The 18,604-nt window shown below is 43.3% G+C and overlaps 2 protein-coding genes across 8 annotated transcripts in view; both read left to right on the top strand.

Moving 5' to 3' along the window:
* MED1 (mediator complex subunit 1) overlaps nt 1-6,973 on the top strand; it is a 33,294-nt gene extending 26,321 nt beyond the window's left edge. For 2 of the 4 annotated variants that reach the window (XM_041001687.1, XM_041001688.1), the window contains one exon: nt 656-6,406. In XM_041001687.1, coding sequence (XP_040857621.1) covers nt 656-3,899 — 3,244 coding nt within the window. In that variant the 3' untranslated portion in view covers nt 3,900-6,406. Of the gene's footprint in view, nt 1-655 lie in introns of all 4 variants that reach the window. The other 2 variants (XM_041001690.1, XM_041001689.1) reach the window with 2 other exon arrangements.
* A 1,166-nt stretch (nt 6,974-8,139) lies between these two features.
* FBXL20 (F-box and leucine rich repeat protein 20) overlaps nt 8,140-18,604 on the top strand; it is a 65,167-nt gene continuing 54,702 nt past the window's right edge. The window contains exon 1 of one of the 4 annotated variants that reach the window (XM_041001393.1): nt 8,140-8,202. In XM_041001393.1, the coding sequence (XP_040857327.1) occupies nt 8,155-8,202 (48 nt within the window). In that variant the 5' untranslated portion in view covers nt 8,140-8,154. Of the gene's footprint in view, nt 8,203-8,790; nt 9,082-18,604 lie in introns of those variants that run through there. The other 3 variants (XM_041001394.1, XM_041001395.1, XM_041001397.1) reach the window with 3 other exon arrangements.

Genomic DNA, 18,604 nt, shown 5'->3' with positions numbered 1-18,604 from the left:
AGTTGGCAGAGTAGATGGATAGAACATACAATCTTCTAAACTTTAAAAAATAATACTTTCAGGATCTATAAGAGTTTCCTGACATTTTTTTGGGAAATATTTTTGCCTGTATGTTTATAAGTACATATTTAAGAAAAGTGCTTTGCTTTAAATAAACAAGGTTTTACAATAACAGTGGTAGTGCTTTTCATAACAATGTGACTTTGTGTTGATCTAAACCATTAAATTTTAGAGCTTGTTGCGTAAAGAAATTTATCTAGTGGCTCTTTAGTTAAAATAATCATTTATTCCTTTAGTTACCATGTATCCCACAAAGAAGACTTTTTAACTGAGTTTCATGATTACTAATTTTCTTTTACTTCAAAATGAAGTATAATTGTTTAGATTCTTATATATGGTTTGCTTTTAGTGTTTGTTTTATAAGATTAATGATCACCTACTCAGTCTAATTCTTTTGGGATGTATTTACTTAAACTTCTGCTATTAGAGTCATCTTTCCTTTCAGATTTCTTGCTTTAATTGAAAACTGCAGCAAGCCTCTGGTGGCTTATCTAAGTCTTGGGCAAAATTATAACCTCTGTTCCAAAATCAAAAACTGGTTTCCTTCAGCAAGTGGTGATACTGAAAGCTTTGTTGTTTGTATTTTATCTTTTAGGTGTATGTCCATCCCAGTGACGATGAGAGCTATTCGGAGGAAAGCTGAAACCATTCAGGCCGACACCCCAGCACTGTCCCTCATTGCAGAAACAGTTGAAGACATGGTGAAAAAGAACCTGCCCCCGGCTAGCAGCCCAGGGTATGGCATGACCACAGGCAACAACCCAATGAGTGGTACCACTACACCAACCAACACCTTTCCGGGGGGTCCCATTACCACCTTGTTTAATATGAGCATGAGCATCAAAGATCGGCATGAGTCGGTGGGCCATGGGGAGGACTTCAGCAAGGTATCTCAGAACCCAATTCTTACCAGTTTGTTGCAAATCACAGGGAACGGGGGGTCTACCATTGGCTCGAGTCCGACCCCTCCTCATCACACGCCGCCACCTGTCTCTTCGATGGCCGGCAACACCAAGAACCACCCGATGCTCATGAACCTTCTTAAAGATAATCCTGCCCAGGATTTCTCAACCCTTTATGGAAGCAGCCCTTTAGAAAGGCAGAACTCCTCTTCCGGCTCACCCCGGATGGAAATGTGTTCAGGGAGTAACAAGACCAAGAAGAAGAAGTCATCAAGAATACCACCTGATAAACCTAAGCACCAGACTGAAGATGACTTTCAGAGGGAACTATTTTCAATGGATGTTGACTCACAGAATCCTATCTTTGATGTCAACATGACAGCCGACACACTGGACACACCGCACATCACTCCAGCCCCAAGCCAGTGTAGTACTCCCCCAACAACTTATCCTCAACCAGTACCTCACCCCCAACCCAGTATTCAAAGGATGGTCCGCCTGTCCAGTTCAGACAGCATTGGCCCAGATGTTACTGATATCCTTTCAGACATTGCAGAAGAAGCCTCTAAGCTTCCCAGCACTAGTGATGATTGCCCACCCATTGGCACCCCTGTTCGTGATTCTTCAAGCTCTGCGCATTCTCAGAATGCCCTCTTTGATTCTGATGTCTTTCAAACTAATAATAATGAAAATCCGTATACTGATCCGGCTGATCTTATTGCAGACGCTGCTGGTAGCCCCAGTAGCGATTCACCTACCAACCATTTCTTTCCTGAAGGAGTAGATTTCAATCCTGATTTATTGAACAGTCAGAGCCAAAGTGGTTTTGGAGAAGAATATTTCGATGAAAGCAGCCAAAGTGGGGACAATGATGATTTCAAAGGATTTGCATCTCAGGCCCTGAATACTCTGGGGGTGCCAATGCTTGGAGGTGATAATGGGGAAACAAAGTTTAAAGGCAACAGCCAAGCTGACACAGTTGATTTCAGTATTATATCAGTAGCTGGTAAGGCACTGGGTCCTGCAGATCTTATGGAGCATCACAGTGGTAGTCAGAGTCCTTTATTAGCCACTGGGGACTTAGGGAAAGACAAGACTCAAAAGAGAATAAAAGAAGGCAATGGCACCAGTAATAGCAGTCTCCCAGGGCCGGGATTAGACAGTAAACCTGGGAAACGCAGTCGGACTCCTTCTAATGACGGGAAGAGCAAAGATAAACCTCCAAAGCGGAAGAAGGCAGACACGGAAGGAAAGTCCCCATCTCACAGTTCTTCTAATCGACCTTTTACCCCACCTACCAGTACAGGTGGATCCAAATCTCCTGGCAGTTCAGGAAGATCTCAGACTCCCCCAGGTGTTGCCACACCACCCATTCCCAAAATCACTATTCAGATTCCTAAGGGAACAGTGATGGTGGGAAAGCCTTCCTCTCACAGTCAGTATACCAGCAGCGGTTCTGTGTCTTCCTCAGGCAGCAAAAGCCACCATAGCCATTCTTCCTCCTCCTCTTCTTTGTCTTCTGCTTCCACCTCAGGCAAGATGAAAAGCAGTAAATCAGAAGGCGCATCAAGTTCCAAGTTAAGTGGCAGTATGTACTCTACCCAAGGGTCTTCTGGATCTGGCCAGTCCAAAAACTCATCCCAGTCTGGGGGGAAGCCAGGATCCTCTCCCATTACAAAGCATGGGCTAAGTAGCAGCTCCAGCAGCACCAAGATGAAACCTCAAGGGAAGCCATCATCACTTATGAATCCCTCTTTAAGCAAACCAAACATATCCCCTTCCCACTCAAGGCCACCTGGGAGCTCTGATAAGCTCTCTTCTCCAATGAAGCCTGTTCCTGGAACTCCCCCATCTAAAGCCAAGTCCCCTATCAGTTCAGGTTCTGGTGGTTCTCATATTTCTGGAACTAGTTCAAGCTCTGGCATGAAGTCATCTTCAGGGTTAGGATCCTCAGGCTCATTATCCCAAAAAACTCCCCCCTCATCTAATTCTTGTACAGCATCTTCAGCCTCCTTTTCCTCAAGTGGATCTTCCATGTCATCTTCTCAGAACCAGCATGGGAGTTCCAAAGGGAAGTCTCCCAGCAGAAATAAGAAGCCGTCTTTGACAGCTGTCATAGATAAACTGAAGCATGGAGTTGTCACCAGTGGCCCTGGGAGTGAAGATCCAATGGATGGCCAGATGGCAGTAAGCACCAATTCTTCCAGCCATCCTATGTCCTCCAAACATAACATGTCAGGAGGAGAGTTCCAGGGCAAGCGTGAGAAAAGTGATAAAGACAAATCAAAGGCTTCCACCTCGGGGGGCTCGGTGGATTCTTCTAAGAAGACTTCAGAGTCAAAAAATGTGGGGAGCACGGGGGTAGCAAAAATCATCATTAGCAAGCATGATGGAGGCTCCCCCAGCATTAAAGCCAAAGTGACACTGCAGAAACCTGGGGAGAGCAGTGGAGAAGGGCTCAGGCCTCAGATGGCCTCTTCCAAAAACTATGGCTCTCCACTCATCAGTGGTTCCACTCCAAAGCACGAGCGTGGCTCTCCCAGCCATAGTAAATCACCAGCGTATACTCCCCAGAATCTGGACAGTGAAAGTGAGTCTGGCTCCTCTATAGCAGAGAAGTCGTATCAGAACAGTCCCAGCTCAGATGACGGCATCCGACCACTCCCAGAATACAGCACAGAGAAGCACAAGAAGCACAAAAAAGACAAGAAGAAAGTCAAAGACAAAGACAGGGATCGGGACAAAGACCGAGACAAGAAGAAATCTCATAGCATCAAGCCTGAGAGTTGGTCTAAATCACCTATCTCTTCAGACCAGTCCTTGTCTATGACAAGTAACACAATCTTATCTACAGACAGGCCCTCAAGGCTCAGCCCTGACTTTATGATTGGGGAAGAAGATGATGATCTCATGGATGTAGCCCTGATTGGCAATTAGGAACCTTATTTTCTAAAACAAACATAGCCAGAGAAAAATAACAGGTTTATAGGAAACCATCACAAGGGATGATGACATGGCTTTAACACCAAGCTGGGTGAATTTCTACAGGCGTATTCAGACCCTACTAAAAAGACCACACCACAGGGTTTGAGTTTTGTTTTCGAGAATTTCTCATTCCTTTTCCAGAAAGAAAAACTTAAAATATTTGCTTAAGGAAGGGGGGAGGGTGGGAAGGGCATGGGAAGGATTCAAGGAGAGGGAAGGGTATGAAAACAGTTTCGTGGGAAATATTCATATATATTTTTCTCCCTTTTTTCCATTTTTAGGCCACGTTTTAAACTCATTTTAGTGCATGTATTTGAAGGGCTGGGCAGAAAATGAAAAAGCAATACATTCCTTGATGCGTTTGCATAAAGGTGTTTCATCTTTATTTTGGTAGTTGTCCATTTGAGGCATGGGCAAATGAAGGACTTGGGACATTTTGGACACTTCAGTAATGTTCAGTGTCTGTCTTAGGAGTGATTGGGGGAGGGAAGAAAATTTTAGCTATTTATTTGTAATATTTTGACCCTTAATCTGTTTGTTTTTTATAGAATGTTTCTTTCTAAATCTATGAAGTTTAGGGTTCAAAATGATGGGAGGAAGAAGAGCAAGGCATATTTGATAGTAGGGAGCCTGCAGCTTGTGCTGACATGGTAACATCAAGCCCAGGCAGATTAGTCAGGACCTGCCTTTGGAGTTACATAGAGAAACCAAAATGGTGTTTTTATTTTACTACTTCTTTTGCTAGGCTTCAGACATCACAGGAATATTATGAGTTAACTTCCTGTGGAGGTATTACTTTATAATCTTTTCGTTAGAAAAAAAAAAGCTGGGGTGGCTTTTAGGGATATTAATGTTTTCAGGTGAGTAAGGTTGGTGAGTAAGCCTTCCTGACTCAGTGACATTACAGAGTTAATAGTTCTCCGAGTTCCACAATGTGCCAAAAGTGTGCATCCCAGAAGTTTTTTTTTTTTGCAGGAGAACTGTTGCCATTCCTATGAGCTGGGCTTCTTGTCTCTCTTTATCACAAGGAAGGAGTCCAGATTTTATGTACCCTGAGATTAAAACAGTGAAAATTTTGCAGCCATAGTTCACTTAAACCAATTTCAAGCTCACTTGAATTAATGGGGCCTGGAATACTAGGTGAGCATTAAGATAAACCCTTGCTACTATGTAGCAACACAGTGGGACCTTTTTGGATAACTAGGTCTGAGTCTGGATTCTGGGGGACATCAATAAGAAGCCCTTCTCCTTAAATATTGAAATCCAGGAGACCGTTTTAAGTGCAACACAACTTCTCAGTATTTGGAGGGTCCTCTCAAAATTCTGCGGCCTTACTTTGATTTTGACACCTGCACTGTGCCATTCCTGATGATTCTGTTCAGGATCTGTATCAGCGGGATGGGGCCTAGTACCCAGCACACTCTTCTGGATTTAAAAAAAAAAAAAAAAGCCAGGTGATTTCTACGTGTTTGTGTGTGTCATAAACTGGAGTGACTTCATCAGATATGGAAGATTTTTATATTGAGGTCTTTCTGCAGGTTGGATTAGCATAGAGTTGGAAAATCAGCTTTGGCTCTCTTTCCTGACTCTCATTTCCTCTGGTGTTCTCCCCTCTCTGGCCATCAGCTCTCAACAACTCTGCCACTCTTGTGTCCCAAGGTAATAAAACAAGTAGGAAACAAAACATTTCAAAGTGGAGCAAGAAAAGTTATCAGTTACCGTATCAGAGTCAAATGTCTTTGGGGGACACTAAGGTGATACCAGAGTGTTTTATCTTGTGATGCTGATCCAGTAGCAACCTCTGACATGCAACCAGGTTGGATTTCTCACAAGTCTGTCACCTAGTTTTGAATCCTATCCCATTGGTATTTGCAGGGAAAAAAAAAGTTACATGGTTTTTAAAGTTTGTTCTGGGTGGGGAAAATCTTATGGGGAATGTACTGTATAATATCAGGGGCTCAGCTCCCCAAAGCTGAGCCAATAAGTACCAAAATGAGTAAACTGGGAAGCTTTTTTCTCTCTTTCTGTCTTCATCCCAGATCAAAGAATCCCGAGTTAGGATCTGGATGAAGGATAAGCCCCTGAATTGCCGATGGGCACACCCCACACACTGACCCAGCATCTGAACTTGCTTAACAGGGAGCCGGGGCTAAACTGCTTCACCCTGCCTGAGAACCAGGGAGCACTGCATTTCTCCACAGGGTGGAGGAGAAGAGGCAGAATAAAGCAAGCCTGGGACACCTCCCTCCTGTCTAGGTGTACTCATTCTCCTGTGTCAAAAGACGGCAAGGACTCATGTCAACTCGTAGTCAACTTCTACCTATCTTCTGCGGCTGTGTGTTATGTTATTGTTAGTTTGACCTGATTTGTCTTTTGGCTTTATATTAGGGGTTCTTGGTCAAAACCTGCTCTGATGTACATGAAGATTTCAGATTCAAATTCAGTGTGTCTTAAAATAAGTATTAGAAGTGGGGGCGGGGGAGAAGCTGGATAATTGCCAAAACCAGGGTGATGACTTTTCGATTTTCCTCCTTCAGGCCTAACTCTGATAATCTAGTGCAGCAATATCATGAATTCTCAGAAGCCCTTTCAGAGAACCAGTGAATCATACAGCATCCACTTAAAGCAGATGTCAGTATAGGAAACAACCACTGGGAAATCACATTGTGTGTGTGTGTTTGTTTTTTTTTTTTTTCCATTTCTGTTCCTGCCTCCTATTGTTACTACTATTTTTTTTTTTGAGGGGCAGGATATTTGTAACATCTCAGAAATTATATTGGGAACCATACTCTGCTATTAAGAGCTGAGCTTTGACTTTAGAGGAAAAATGTACATCAGGAGCAGCTGGAGATGGGCTTTTCTAAAAGCATCTTTTGTTTTCTGTGTGTATGGCCGTTCTGTAAATATCTGGGGTTTTTCATTTTTTTTTTTTCAAAGTAGACAAAATCTGTTTGTGGGATCCCCCCCTGAAACATTACAAAACTGTTTATTTACATGCAAATAAATTTCTTTGACATAAAAAGTAATATGACCACGTGTAATGAAATTTTAACTTTTAGATAGTTTTTGTGTTCAACTTGAAGAAGAAAAAGTAAATGTCTCTCCTGAGTACTTGAAATGGGTACAGTGGAATGGAAAACTGATAGACCTGTGCAAGAATTTTCTTATTTTGGTATGGCAGTTACTGCCAAAGTTGGCAGTTCTTTGGAAAGGAGACTGAAGTAAAGCAAAATAGTGAAAATATCTGGGACAGAAGAATAACATCTAGACCCGGTTTTGTGGGCCTGAGTGGGTTTTCTGGAGCCAGGTTCTTAGGGAGTACACTCTAGGATTTAAAAAGGAAAAAAAAAAAGTGTTTTAAGGGTTGAGATTTCCAGTCAAAGCAATGCTTTTCTTAAAGTATCTGGAGCACACTCTTAAATACAGTTGAATTCTCACATTCGCAACAAGCCATTCACTAAAACTATTAAAGTGGGTGTGAAGACATACAATTAGAAGCAGTCCTGGTACCATGACAGCTTGAATTTATGATGCAGTTTTCCTGTTTGGAATATGATTATGTACTCTTGCTGCTCTTTGAAGGGACAACTCTGGATTATTCCTTAACTCTTTGAGGCCTAAGCTCTGGGGCCTTGAAGGCCAGGAGTTGTCAAATTATAGTACGATGACACAGAGGCCCAAACAGAAGAACGTCACAGTTTCCACTGGGCTGATTACCCCCCCCTCCCCGCCTACTCACACATGCTCGTTTCTCCCGCCAAAGTGGCGTCAGGGTCAGGTTCTCACCAACGGACGCCCTGATTGGAGGCCCTGCGAGCATTTCAGCCCATTGGGTGCCCGCGGCGGCAGAGGGGCGGGGGAAGCCACAGGCCCTTCTGCCGCGCCCGCCCCCAACCCACGCCACGCACCCCTCCCCGGGCCAAAGGAACGGGTGCCCGGCTCCAGCACCGCACCCCCTGACCCCAAGGTGCGGCGTTGCCGTCATCCCCGGAGTGGAGCGCTCGGCCTTCCCCATCCGCGCAACTAGCCCCTGCCCTCCCGAGCCATGCACGAGACACACGTCCCGCAGCGGCCCCCCAGACCCGCCTGCGGCACCCCGTAATGCAATCCACCGGGGCGGGGGAGGCGACGGCGACGGCTACAGCGGCGGCGGCGTTGGCAACAACAGCACTGCCCTAATCTAGAGTCATCCCGAAAGAGGAGGAAAATGGCTCCGAGCAGGGACCGCCTGCTGCACTTTGGGTTTAAGGCGACAGTGAGTGCTAGGGGAAGGGAGCTGGGTGGCCAGAAAGGACGTACGTGCCGGCAAGGCTCCTGGGGAAGAGTAGTGACAAGACTTGGGTTTGGGGGGTGTGTGTGGAGGTGGGGGGCGGAGGGGACTAGGCAGGGAGCTGAGATCCTGTGGGTTGGTGCGTGCTTGTTTGTTCGCGGAAGGGAGGCCAGAAGGCACAAGAGGGGCTCCCGCGCACTGTGCTGTCCTGCTCGGCTCGTCCCTCCGTGGTCCGCGAGCACGCGCGCACTCGCCTCACAGCCCGCACTGCCCCCCGACCCCGACCCGCCAACTCCACCTCCCCACCCTGCACAAACACACACAGAGCCACTTCCCTGCCTCTCCGTCTCCCGGTGGGCTCGCCTGCCTCGGGGGCCGGAGGGGCGCCCGTGCCGCCGCGCTCCGGCTGCTCCCGGGCGCTCCGTCAGGGGCTGCGCCCGGCATGGGGGAGGGGTGGTCCCGCGCCGCCGCCGCCGCCGCCGCCGCGCGCTCCTCCTCCTCCCCCCGGCGTTCCGAGGCCAGGGCGGCGGTGCCCAATGAGGAGCGGCGTTGCTGGCAGGTGGGGAGTGTTTTTGTTTTGGGTTGAAGTTGAGGTTGAGGAGAGGCGAGCTAGCGACGAGCCCGTCGTCGCGGCCGCGGGCGCCGCGGGGCCGAGGTGGAGGCCCTGTTGGAGCCGAGAGGTGTCTCTTCCCCGTCCGACGGCCCGGGCCCTGTCCTTCGCTGGCCTCTTCCTCCTCCTCGACCCGGAACTCCCGGGCCTGCCCTAGGCCCCCTGTCTTTTGCACGCCGCAGCGCCCAGCCCGGGCCGCACCCGCCGGCCTCATGAGGAGGGACGTGAACGGAGTGACCAAGAGCAGGTTTGAGGTGTGAGCTCGGGGGGTGTGGGAGGGGATAGGGTGTGGGGCTCCGGCGGCGTGAGAGGAAGGCCAGCCCCGCTGTTACCCCGTAGCACGGGCTCCACACGGAGCCTCCTCCCTGGCTGGGCGCCGCCACCCACCCGCCGATGGGGCTGCGGGGACCTCTGCCTCCCTGTCCCCGTTCTGCGACCTGTGAGCCCAGGGCCGGCTCGGGCCTCTGCCCACCGAGGGAGGATTAGCTCTGGCGCCCTAATTCCAGCCCCCCTCCCCCCGAATCGCTCTGCTTTTCCACGCTTTACACAAACCGTTGGCTTGCTTGCTTTCACCCGGCGGCAGCCACAGGAGGGCTCCGACCCGGCAAAGCTTGCTGTCCCCCCCCCCCTTTTTTTTTCCTGCCACGAGCTTCTTCTTGTTTTCTCTAGAGGGACGAGATGGGGTTTAGGGTTGGGCATTTCTCCGAGTTGAAGTGCGCGGAGACTCCGAGTTTTCGGATCTGCTCGGTTTGGGTATTGTTCTGGGAACTTCCTCTTCTTTCCCGTTTGGTCTGCGCTCTTGTAGCTCATTGTGTTTTTTTGGGGGGGGGGAAGGGGGGGAACCCATAGATGGGGACCGAGAGGTCTGTGAGAGGTTGGAAAATCCGCTCTGGGCTGTTTATCTCTCACTTTGTCCCTTCTAGCGGGACACGTTCATAGTCGTGGACCTGAGGAAGGGGCACCGTGTGGCACTGTGTGGGAGCTGCAACAGAGCAATTCTCCTGGGAAGCCAAGTGTTTTTAACCGTTAGTGAATTACAGTCGGACACATCTATCCCGGAAGATTCATGAAAAGATAAGGAAGAAGCTGACACAGTGGGAGTCAGTGTTACCTGGCCTTGTCTGGCGCACAGTCAGGCTGACCTGGGATCACTCACACCCAGAGACACCTCTGGTCTTCGTCCTTTCCGTTGGAAAGTCTAAAGTGAAAGAAAGTTGCAGAAAACTCTCACTTCTGCGTGCAGGAGTTTAAAAAAAAGTTGGCCTCAGGGTCTTCAGGTTAATCTCTTCTTGGTTTTGGTTTTATGCCTGGGGAGATAATACTCCCCCAGGGGTCAAAAAGTGTTTGGGGGGCAGTTTAAAATCAGAGGTACAGTATCAAGTTGCAGATAAGAGAGTAGAGAAAATCAATAGGAAGAAAGTAGATATTTGCTGTTTATTTAGTAAGACATTGTGTTCTGTAGAGTGTCCCAGTTAGGTTAATGTATGGAGGTTTCGGATTGAGTACTACTGTAGAAGACCAGCATGTTGAAAAGATTACTGATTGGAAGGTTTAGCTGTTAATACGACTACTGACCCTGTGGGCAGGGTGGTCTTTTCCTGCTAGGGTTAGCTCTGTATCATTTTTCTATTCACTCTGGGTTGCATCATTGTTGCAAAAAAATTCTCTTGTAGTATTTGCTTTAAAATTATTGCCCCTTTTTCTCATTGTGTTACATTTTAATCCAGTCTGTAGAGGTGAAGCAACAGAAGTTTTATTGCTTCATTAACTGTATCCATTTACTTTGATTATTTAGGTGACTAGCAACTAACACTTGCTAAATATGATTTGAGAAGGTAGAAAAAGAGTAAGAACAGATATAAAGCTGTGATTACAGTAAGCTAGGAGCTGTTTTTTCTGTGATATTTTTTTTAAAATGCCAAGTGAAAATGGTTAGAAGTGATAAGTTAATGAGTATCTCTAAGTGTTTCTTAGAACCATTTACCTCTTTATTGACCTAATTTAAGTAGTACGACAATTAGTAACATGGTCTTTTATGAAACAATAAACTTACTGTTTGTTGAAAAATCATTTGAAATATTTACGTTCTATAAACAGGTAAATAAAGCCAGTTTTTCCTATAAAACGTGTTAAATGACATATTCTCAAAATTACAGAATATGTTTTAAAAACCTGTTAATTTTCCTGTTGTAGCCACGTGGTTGATCTCTAGATGAGTGCAAGAAGTCTTTGTGGAAGATAATAGCTAATTTCAAACTGTGGTTATGGCTAATAGAGAAAGTACTAGATGTTCTTTTCTTGGGGATAACTGAAGCTCCTGGACCATTCATGATTGGTTCATTAAAGTCTTACAAGAATGTTTTGTTTAATAAGCTATTGGGTGTTCTAACTGGAAGCAACGTACGTTAAAGCTTATTCCCAGGTGTTGAGCATTAAGGAAAGAAAGAAGAAAAACAAAAAACTAGAGTACCTGTTGAATTTGTTTAACAGTCATAGTGGATGAATGGTGGGTGAAGTTAGAGTCTGGAGATGGGAACTTTCTTGTTTCTTGCTCTGTCAGCTACGTTACATCTAGATAATAGTGACCCTTTACATTAGCATTTGTATGTTGAATTGTGTTAATCACTTCATTGAAAGTCATGCTACTAATAGCAAATGTTGCTTTGTGGCAAGTTTTGATAACTTTCTTTCAAATTTAATGATGGTCTTTGAGTGATCCTTACAGTCCAGGCACCAAGCTAGGTGTTTAACATTGGTTGTTTCTAAGTCTCATTCTGTTTTACAATTGAGGAATGTGAGGGCCTGAGAGGTTAATTAAACAGGAGTTCAGTTTACACAGCCACAAAGTGAATGAACCATGATTCCTAGCTACATTTTTTTTTTTTACTGTACTCTGTATTTAGCATAACTTTGCCAAAATGTGTGAAAAGGAGCTTTTCTTAAATTCTGCATCCAGTGTTTTATTTCGTATCTGCTATCAGATATGAATGAGTGCAACCTTCATTTTAGGTACTATATGTTAATATTCAGATTAATGACAAACGTGTTTACTTATCCAGGCTAGCTCTTGGATCCAGTGTAAATATATTTTTTTCATTTAAGCTCTTGCCCTCTCTTGTATTCTTGGTAGCTCCATTGGGAAGCTGTACCAGACCCAGTGCTCACACTGTTGTTAAAATACCACTTCACACTTGGGGCAGTGTCTGGAAGTTTTATGGTTCACTAAAGTTTGGAAGTGATACACTTCAAATATTTTTGAATCCATATTTGTTGTATTTATATTTATGGTATTACACACATCTTGTCACACTAGATGATAATATTTTGCCTGTTGGTCCTATTTCATCAATTTATTCTAAATAATAAGGGTTAAGTATGACATGACAGAAAACATTCTACATTGGGAGTTAAGAGACCTGAGTGTTAGTGAAGCTTTTTTTTTTTTTTAAACAAATTATAATTGATAATTTCCTTTTCATTTCTTGGGCTTGGTGATTTTTTCTTTGGAAAACAAAGGAGTTAGAATCAATCATTAAAGTGTCATTTGTTCCAGAATCCCCTAAATCTATGATTTACATTTTTTTTTCTTTTTTAAGATTTATTTATTTTTATTACAAAGTCAGATATACAGAGAGGAGGAGAGATAGAGAGGAAGATCTTCCATCTGATGATTCACTCCTCAAGTGAGCGCAATGGCTGATGCTATGCCAATTCGAAGCCAGAATCCAGGAACTTCTTCCGGGTCTTCCACATGGGTGCAGGGTCCCAAAGCTTTGGGCTGTCCTCAACTGCTTTCCCCGGGCCACAAGCAGGGAGGTGGATGGGTAGAGGAGCTGCCGGGATTAGAACCGGCGACCATATGGGATCCTGGCGCGTTCAAGGCAAGGACTTTAGCTGTTAGGCCACACTGCCAGGCCCAAGTTTTGTTGTTAATTAAAAGCTGAGGGCTATATTTCTCCTTTGGCTTTTTTTTTTTTTTTCAGAAAAAGTGATTCCAATGTTTTGTTTCATCATCTTGCTGAGGATTTAGTAAAGACCTCTTACCCTTTAATTGAAGAACATTCTACATAAGAAATAACCATATTTTCCAAATTGGTGCATGTGAAGATTGCTGTGTATTTTTCCAATGTAGTCATTTGTTTCACTTTTTGAAAAGACTTTTGAAAAGTAGTGATAGAATTGACAACACTTAATTGTCTAATATACCTAATATATCTAACATCCTATGTTCAAAAGGTACAGTGATCCGTGATGATATCATCACAGTTGGTGCTGTATCACAGAAGAGTAGTCCTTATGGGTGTTGCATGAAGTCCCATCTTCTCCATTTACTATCTGGCTCCCTGTTGATGTGTCTGTGAAAACAGTGCAAGATGGCCAACTCACCTGTGTTGCCTTCCCCTTGTGGGAGACCCTGAGTAAGCGCTGGCTTGGAATCAGCTTAGCTCTGGCATTTTGAAGAATGAACCAGCAGATGGAAGACATTTCTCTATCTTCTTTCTTTAACTCTGCTTTTCAAATTAAAAAAAAAAATCCTTAAAATTATGGAATCAATACTAATATATAAAGTAATTTAAATTGGAATATCCATTACTTAAAAATCAACATGTGCATGAAAACCAGATAAATCATTACATAATGAAAATTACTGTGTTTTGTTTACATTGAGATATTAAAATTATGGGTTCACTTTTTATAAAATTTTGGGGGGTATTTAAGTTCTATAATTCTTAGGGCTTAATCAATTTTTATATTAAAGGTTTTGCGTTCATTCATTGAATAGATTTATTGTTTTAAAAATTCATGTTTTTAAGGTGTTGTTTCATGTTTTTAGGTCATTTGTTGGAATTGGTGATGCGTTTAACTTAAAAAGATGTTTATATTTTAGTTGCCAAAGTTGTGTATTTTCACATCTTGGCATCATTTTTCTTGCAAATCAATAGGTATTTTTGTGAAAGAGCAAAGATTCCATTCCTATCCTGTAGATTATTGTTTCCTGCCTGGTTCCAGATTGGAAACTGAATTAGAAGTTTCAGTAGTTTAACTAGTATACTTCTGTGGTTTTGGAAGGGTATTTTTAGATGTTCAAAATAAAATATTCCATGACACTAGGAAAATCCAAGGGAGGGAGAGAGGAGAAAGAATGCCCTTAAACTGACCAACTGGAGCTGCTTGTGCATAGTTGTCTTACACTGTTTCTCTGTTTGATTTTCCAGATTTATTGAATTCTTGGATTAGATCCCAATGCAAAAATTAACTCAGAAAAACCAGGGCATCCAACTGTATTTTTATAGTGTTGGTTAAAGCATATGGCTCCGTTTGATAAACATATTTTAACAGAATATTGACCGATAACTGGCGATGGTATTGAACCACTCAGTAGGATTTGTGCTTGATTCCTATTGCTTAATTATAGAAAAACATATATTTAAGTGTGATGAATCCGAATCAGATTTATATTAGCTTTTGAAGACTTCATGTTAAAACAAATAGCTGTTGAGGTAGTTATCAGATGCAGCTGTTTGGTAGAGATGTATATTATAGCTCTAGGTAAGCCACCTTTCTATTTGATAATCATGTTTCTTCAAACTTGATTTTAGAATTTTTTTTTATAGATTTACTTTGTTTTACCTATAGAATTGTATGATAAAATGAAATAATTTTTTTAAAAAAGATTCCTTTTATTTTTACTTGAGAGGCAGAGCTACAAGGAGTTGGAAAGACAGGCAATTCAGTTCCCAAGTGGCTGAAATGTTTTTTAGCTGAGCTGATATTAAAGTCACCTGTTGGATCATGGTAGTCAAAAAAAGTTGGTCAAACATGAAACAAGTATTGTCAATTCCTTCTGTTATTTTAATTCTGTTATTTTAATCTCAGGAATTTCTAGGCAAAACTAAAAAGCAAGTAGACCACCATGAAAGTGAGTAGTAAAGCCAAGCCATCTTTGGCTTTACTTTGCTACTAAGGTAGAAATTATCTTTGTAACAGCATGGTTTTGAGACTTGGCAATATATCAAATACTGGTCTAAACCTAATACTATGAAATTTACCAACCTCAATAATGAGGTGTTTTGTTGGTATGACTTTTTAAAAATAAATATTACTTTGGAGAGATTCATTTGTTTATTTAAAAGGCTGAGTTGCATGAGTGATGCGGGGAGAAAATGATCCCTTTTCTCATGACTTCCCTGGCAGGATCCAGTGTTGGGAGTTGACCAAATCTATTCCAAAAAAAATGAGTCGGAGGCAGGCTCTTAGAAGCTCAGGAGTCTTTATTCACCCACTTGGTTTGACCAGTGGGCTGTCATATGCCACCACACGTGGAAGAGGGGAGCAGCCTCCACCAGCTGTGTTCAGGGGTTTTTAAGTAGCAGTCATCCAGTCAACTAAGAGAATATTGGTATATGGTAGGAATTATTCAGTCAACTACAGTGGTGCAGAACACAGGTACCCTATCAATTTAAACATTGTGCACCATAAACTATCCAATCAGTAAGAGCCTGTTCCACCTAGTAGGCAAACAGGTAAACATACAGGTCCTTCCCACTCTGATTACATAAAACAGTTTGGTTCAATCAGTATACTGTCTGAGCTGTAAGAGAAAAGCAAGATCTCATCTGGAATGAGATAAGCACTCTCACTTTCCAAAAACTCAAAATAATGGCAAAAGTCAGGTTATGGACATGTCCCAAGACCTAGCTTTACTGTCGCCATTTTATGTTGTGTGGGTTGTCACACCGTGAGTCTAGAACTTGATCCAGGCCTGCTTTGAGAGCTTCAAGGGCTGAAGAACATGGACTATCTTCTGCTTTCGCAGGCTCCTTAGCAGGGAGCTGGATGGGAAATGGAGCAGCCTGGACAATGTAGCAGGGGGTTGTTTAACCCATTGCACTACCTTACTGAGAATGGGAGAACACTTTCTAATCAACTGGACAAGTCAGGAAGGTATGATTTCATAATAATCTTAGTGAAAACTGGAAAAGTGTTCTCAGTTTTCCAAGCATTCTCAGCCTCACTAATAAAGTTTGCACTGATCAAATGCCATACCCATAGCTATTTCAGACACTTTGTGAGTACTTCCCTATATGCTGAGGAATTTTATGCAGCAGGAGGGGCAGGCAAAAGAAGTCAAGTTTCTAGGTTAGGGCAGGCTCTTAAATATAAAGTACTTATTCTTATGCATATATCACCTATTTGTTGATAGTTCCAGGAAGTCCATCCACCACTCCCTGTGTGCTGGATTGCAGTTACCAAGAATAGCCAGCTTTATTTTGTTGTTTTCTTTTTCACCTTTTTAGAAATGGGTGTGGAAAAGAAAAAGAGCTGGAGAAGGGGTTTGCAGTTCCTAACAATTGAACAATTTAAGTGTTGACTACAAGATTTTCTGGAGTTAATTTTCTTTTTTTAAGATTTTATTTTTACGGGAAGGCAGATTTACAGAGGTGGGGAGAGAACAGACTTGCATCTGCTGGTTCACTCCCCAAGTGGCTGCAATAACTCCCCAAGCTGATCTGAAACCAGGAGCCAGGAGCTTTGCCTAGGTCTCCCATACAGATTCAGGGTCCCAAGGCTCTGGGGAATCATTTGCTGTTTTCCCAGGCCACAAGTAGGGAGATGGATAGATAGAACAGTCGGGATTAGAACCAGCATTTTTATGGAATTCTGGCACATGCAAGATGTGGATTTAGCTGCTGGGTCCATCTGGTACATTTTTTTTTAAGATTTAATTTATTCTTTGTAATGAAATTTAATTTATTCTGTTGTAATGGCAGATTTACAGAGAGGAAGATAGAAAGATCTTCTGTCTGCTGATTCACTCCCCAAGTGGCTACAACGGCTGGAGCTGAGCTGATCCCAAGCCAGGAGTCAGGAGCTTATTTCAGGTCTCCCGCCATGCAGGTGTAAGGTTCCAAGGCTTTAGGCTGTCCTCAATGGCTTTCCCAGGCCACAAGCAGGAAGCTGGATGGAAAGTGGAGCAGCCAGGACGTGAACCAATGTCCATATGTGATGCCAGCAGATGCAAGGCGAGGATTTAGCCACTAGGCTGGTGCCAGGTCCCCATCTTTTACTTTCAATGTTCTAACCTGAAATTGATTTCAATAATGAATGAAAGTCTAAGGTACTATCATCAGGAATTTTGAACCATGAAACACAAATTATGTGCATATATATATATATTTATACACACATTTGTGTGTTCTCTGTGTATAACGTACTAATTCTGATGAAGTTCTTGTGTATAGCTTTGATTGTGTTACTTCTCTCTACCTCTATTTTCTGAAATCTAATCTTTTCTTTTTTAGAGGTTTATTTTTTATTGGAAAGTCAGATATACAGAGAGGAAGATCTTCTGCCTGCTGATTCACTCCTCAAGTGGCCACAATGGCCGGAGCTGAGCTGACCTGAAGCCACGAACCAGGAGCTTCTTTAGGCTTTCCCATCATGAAGGTGCAGGGTCCCAAGGCTTTGAGTCATCCTCTGCTGCTTTCCCAGGCCACAGGCAGGGAGCCGGATGGGAAGTGGGGCTGCCGGGATTAGAGCTTGCACCTATTTGGGATCCAGGTGCGTGCAAGGTGAGGACTTTAGCTGCTAGGCTACTGTGCTGGGCCCTCTAAACTTCCTTGTCATGTGAATATTCTGTGGTTCTCTGTAAAGAAATTAGATAGGCAGTTTACTGCTGATATGCTTTTATTTCTTTGTTTAGAACTTCTAGTAAAGAAACTCCAGTTGGGCCTAGTGATTAAGATGCCGATTAGGACACTTGGGTTTCATGTTGGAATGCCTGGGGATGACTATCTGGCCCTGGCACTTGAACTCCAGTTTCTTACTGATGTGGGCTCTAGGAAGTAGCAGTGATGCATGGCTCATTAGTTGGGGTCCTACCACCTGTGTGGAAGAACCGGATTGAGTTTCTGCGTCTCAACCTTGTTCCTGGCCATTGCAGGCATTTGAACAGTGAATAACAGCAAATGGGAATGGTTTCCTTTCTATCTCACAAAATAAAAGAAAATCCAGTTATGTTTTGCAATTTTTAATTTTTAGGATTTATTTTACTTGAAAGAATTAAAAGGACCATTGCAATGGTTTAATTGATTTATCCTCTTCTTGCAAGTGCTGGCATCCAATATGGGCACTGGTTCATGTCTAGCTGCTGTACTTCCTGTCCAGCTGTCTGCTTATGGTCTGGGAGTGCGGTAAAGAATGACCCAAGTCTTGGGGCCCTGCACCCATGTGCAGGGGCCTAAAGAAGCTCCTGGCTCTTGGCTTCAGATCAGCTTAGCTCCAGCCATTGTGGGATTTGTGGAGTATAAATCAATTAATGAATATTTTATTGGGAAGGCAGATATGCAGAGAAGGAGACAAGGAGGAAAGATTATCCATCTGAAGGTTCACTCCCAAAGTAACAAACTGGCACTATTTAAGAGCATTAGCTTTGAAGCCCAACGTTGAACCCTAGGTTTGCTATATGTCATGTATGTGATCTTGGATATGGCTTGTAATTTCTTTGTGTCTAAAATTTTCAGTCTCTACAATGCATATGATACCTATCGCATTTCATTTTGAGTTTTAGGTTTTATAATGTTTGTACAGTATCCAGGAAACTCTATGATGTAAGAAGGTTGGAATAAATGATTCCTACTGTTGTGTTACTTTATGGGGAAGTGATTGTCAATAGACTTTTGTAAAGCACTACTTTGAATTTTCTAAAAGAAGTTCGTATAAATGAAATACTCTTCTGCAAAGGGAATAATGTAACTAATCATCCCTTTGTTCATC

Source organism: Ochotona curzoniae, unplaced genomic scaffold (genome assembly GCF_017591425.1).
Source record: "Ochotona curzoniae isolate NIBS_2020 unplaced genomic scaffold, NIBS_Ocur_1.0 scaffold_2453, whole genome shotgun sequence".
In the NCBI taxonomy this organism is placed as follows: domain Eukaryota; kingdom Metazoa; phylum Chordata; class Mammalia; order Lagomorpha; family Ochotonidae; genus Ochotona; species Ochotona curzoniae.
Note: the sequence above shows the minus strand (reverse complement) of the source record. Positions and strands in the feature narration are given on the sequence as shown.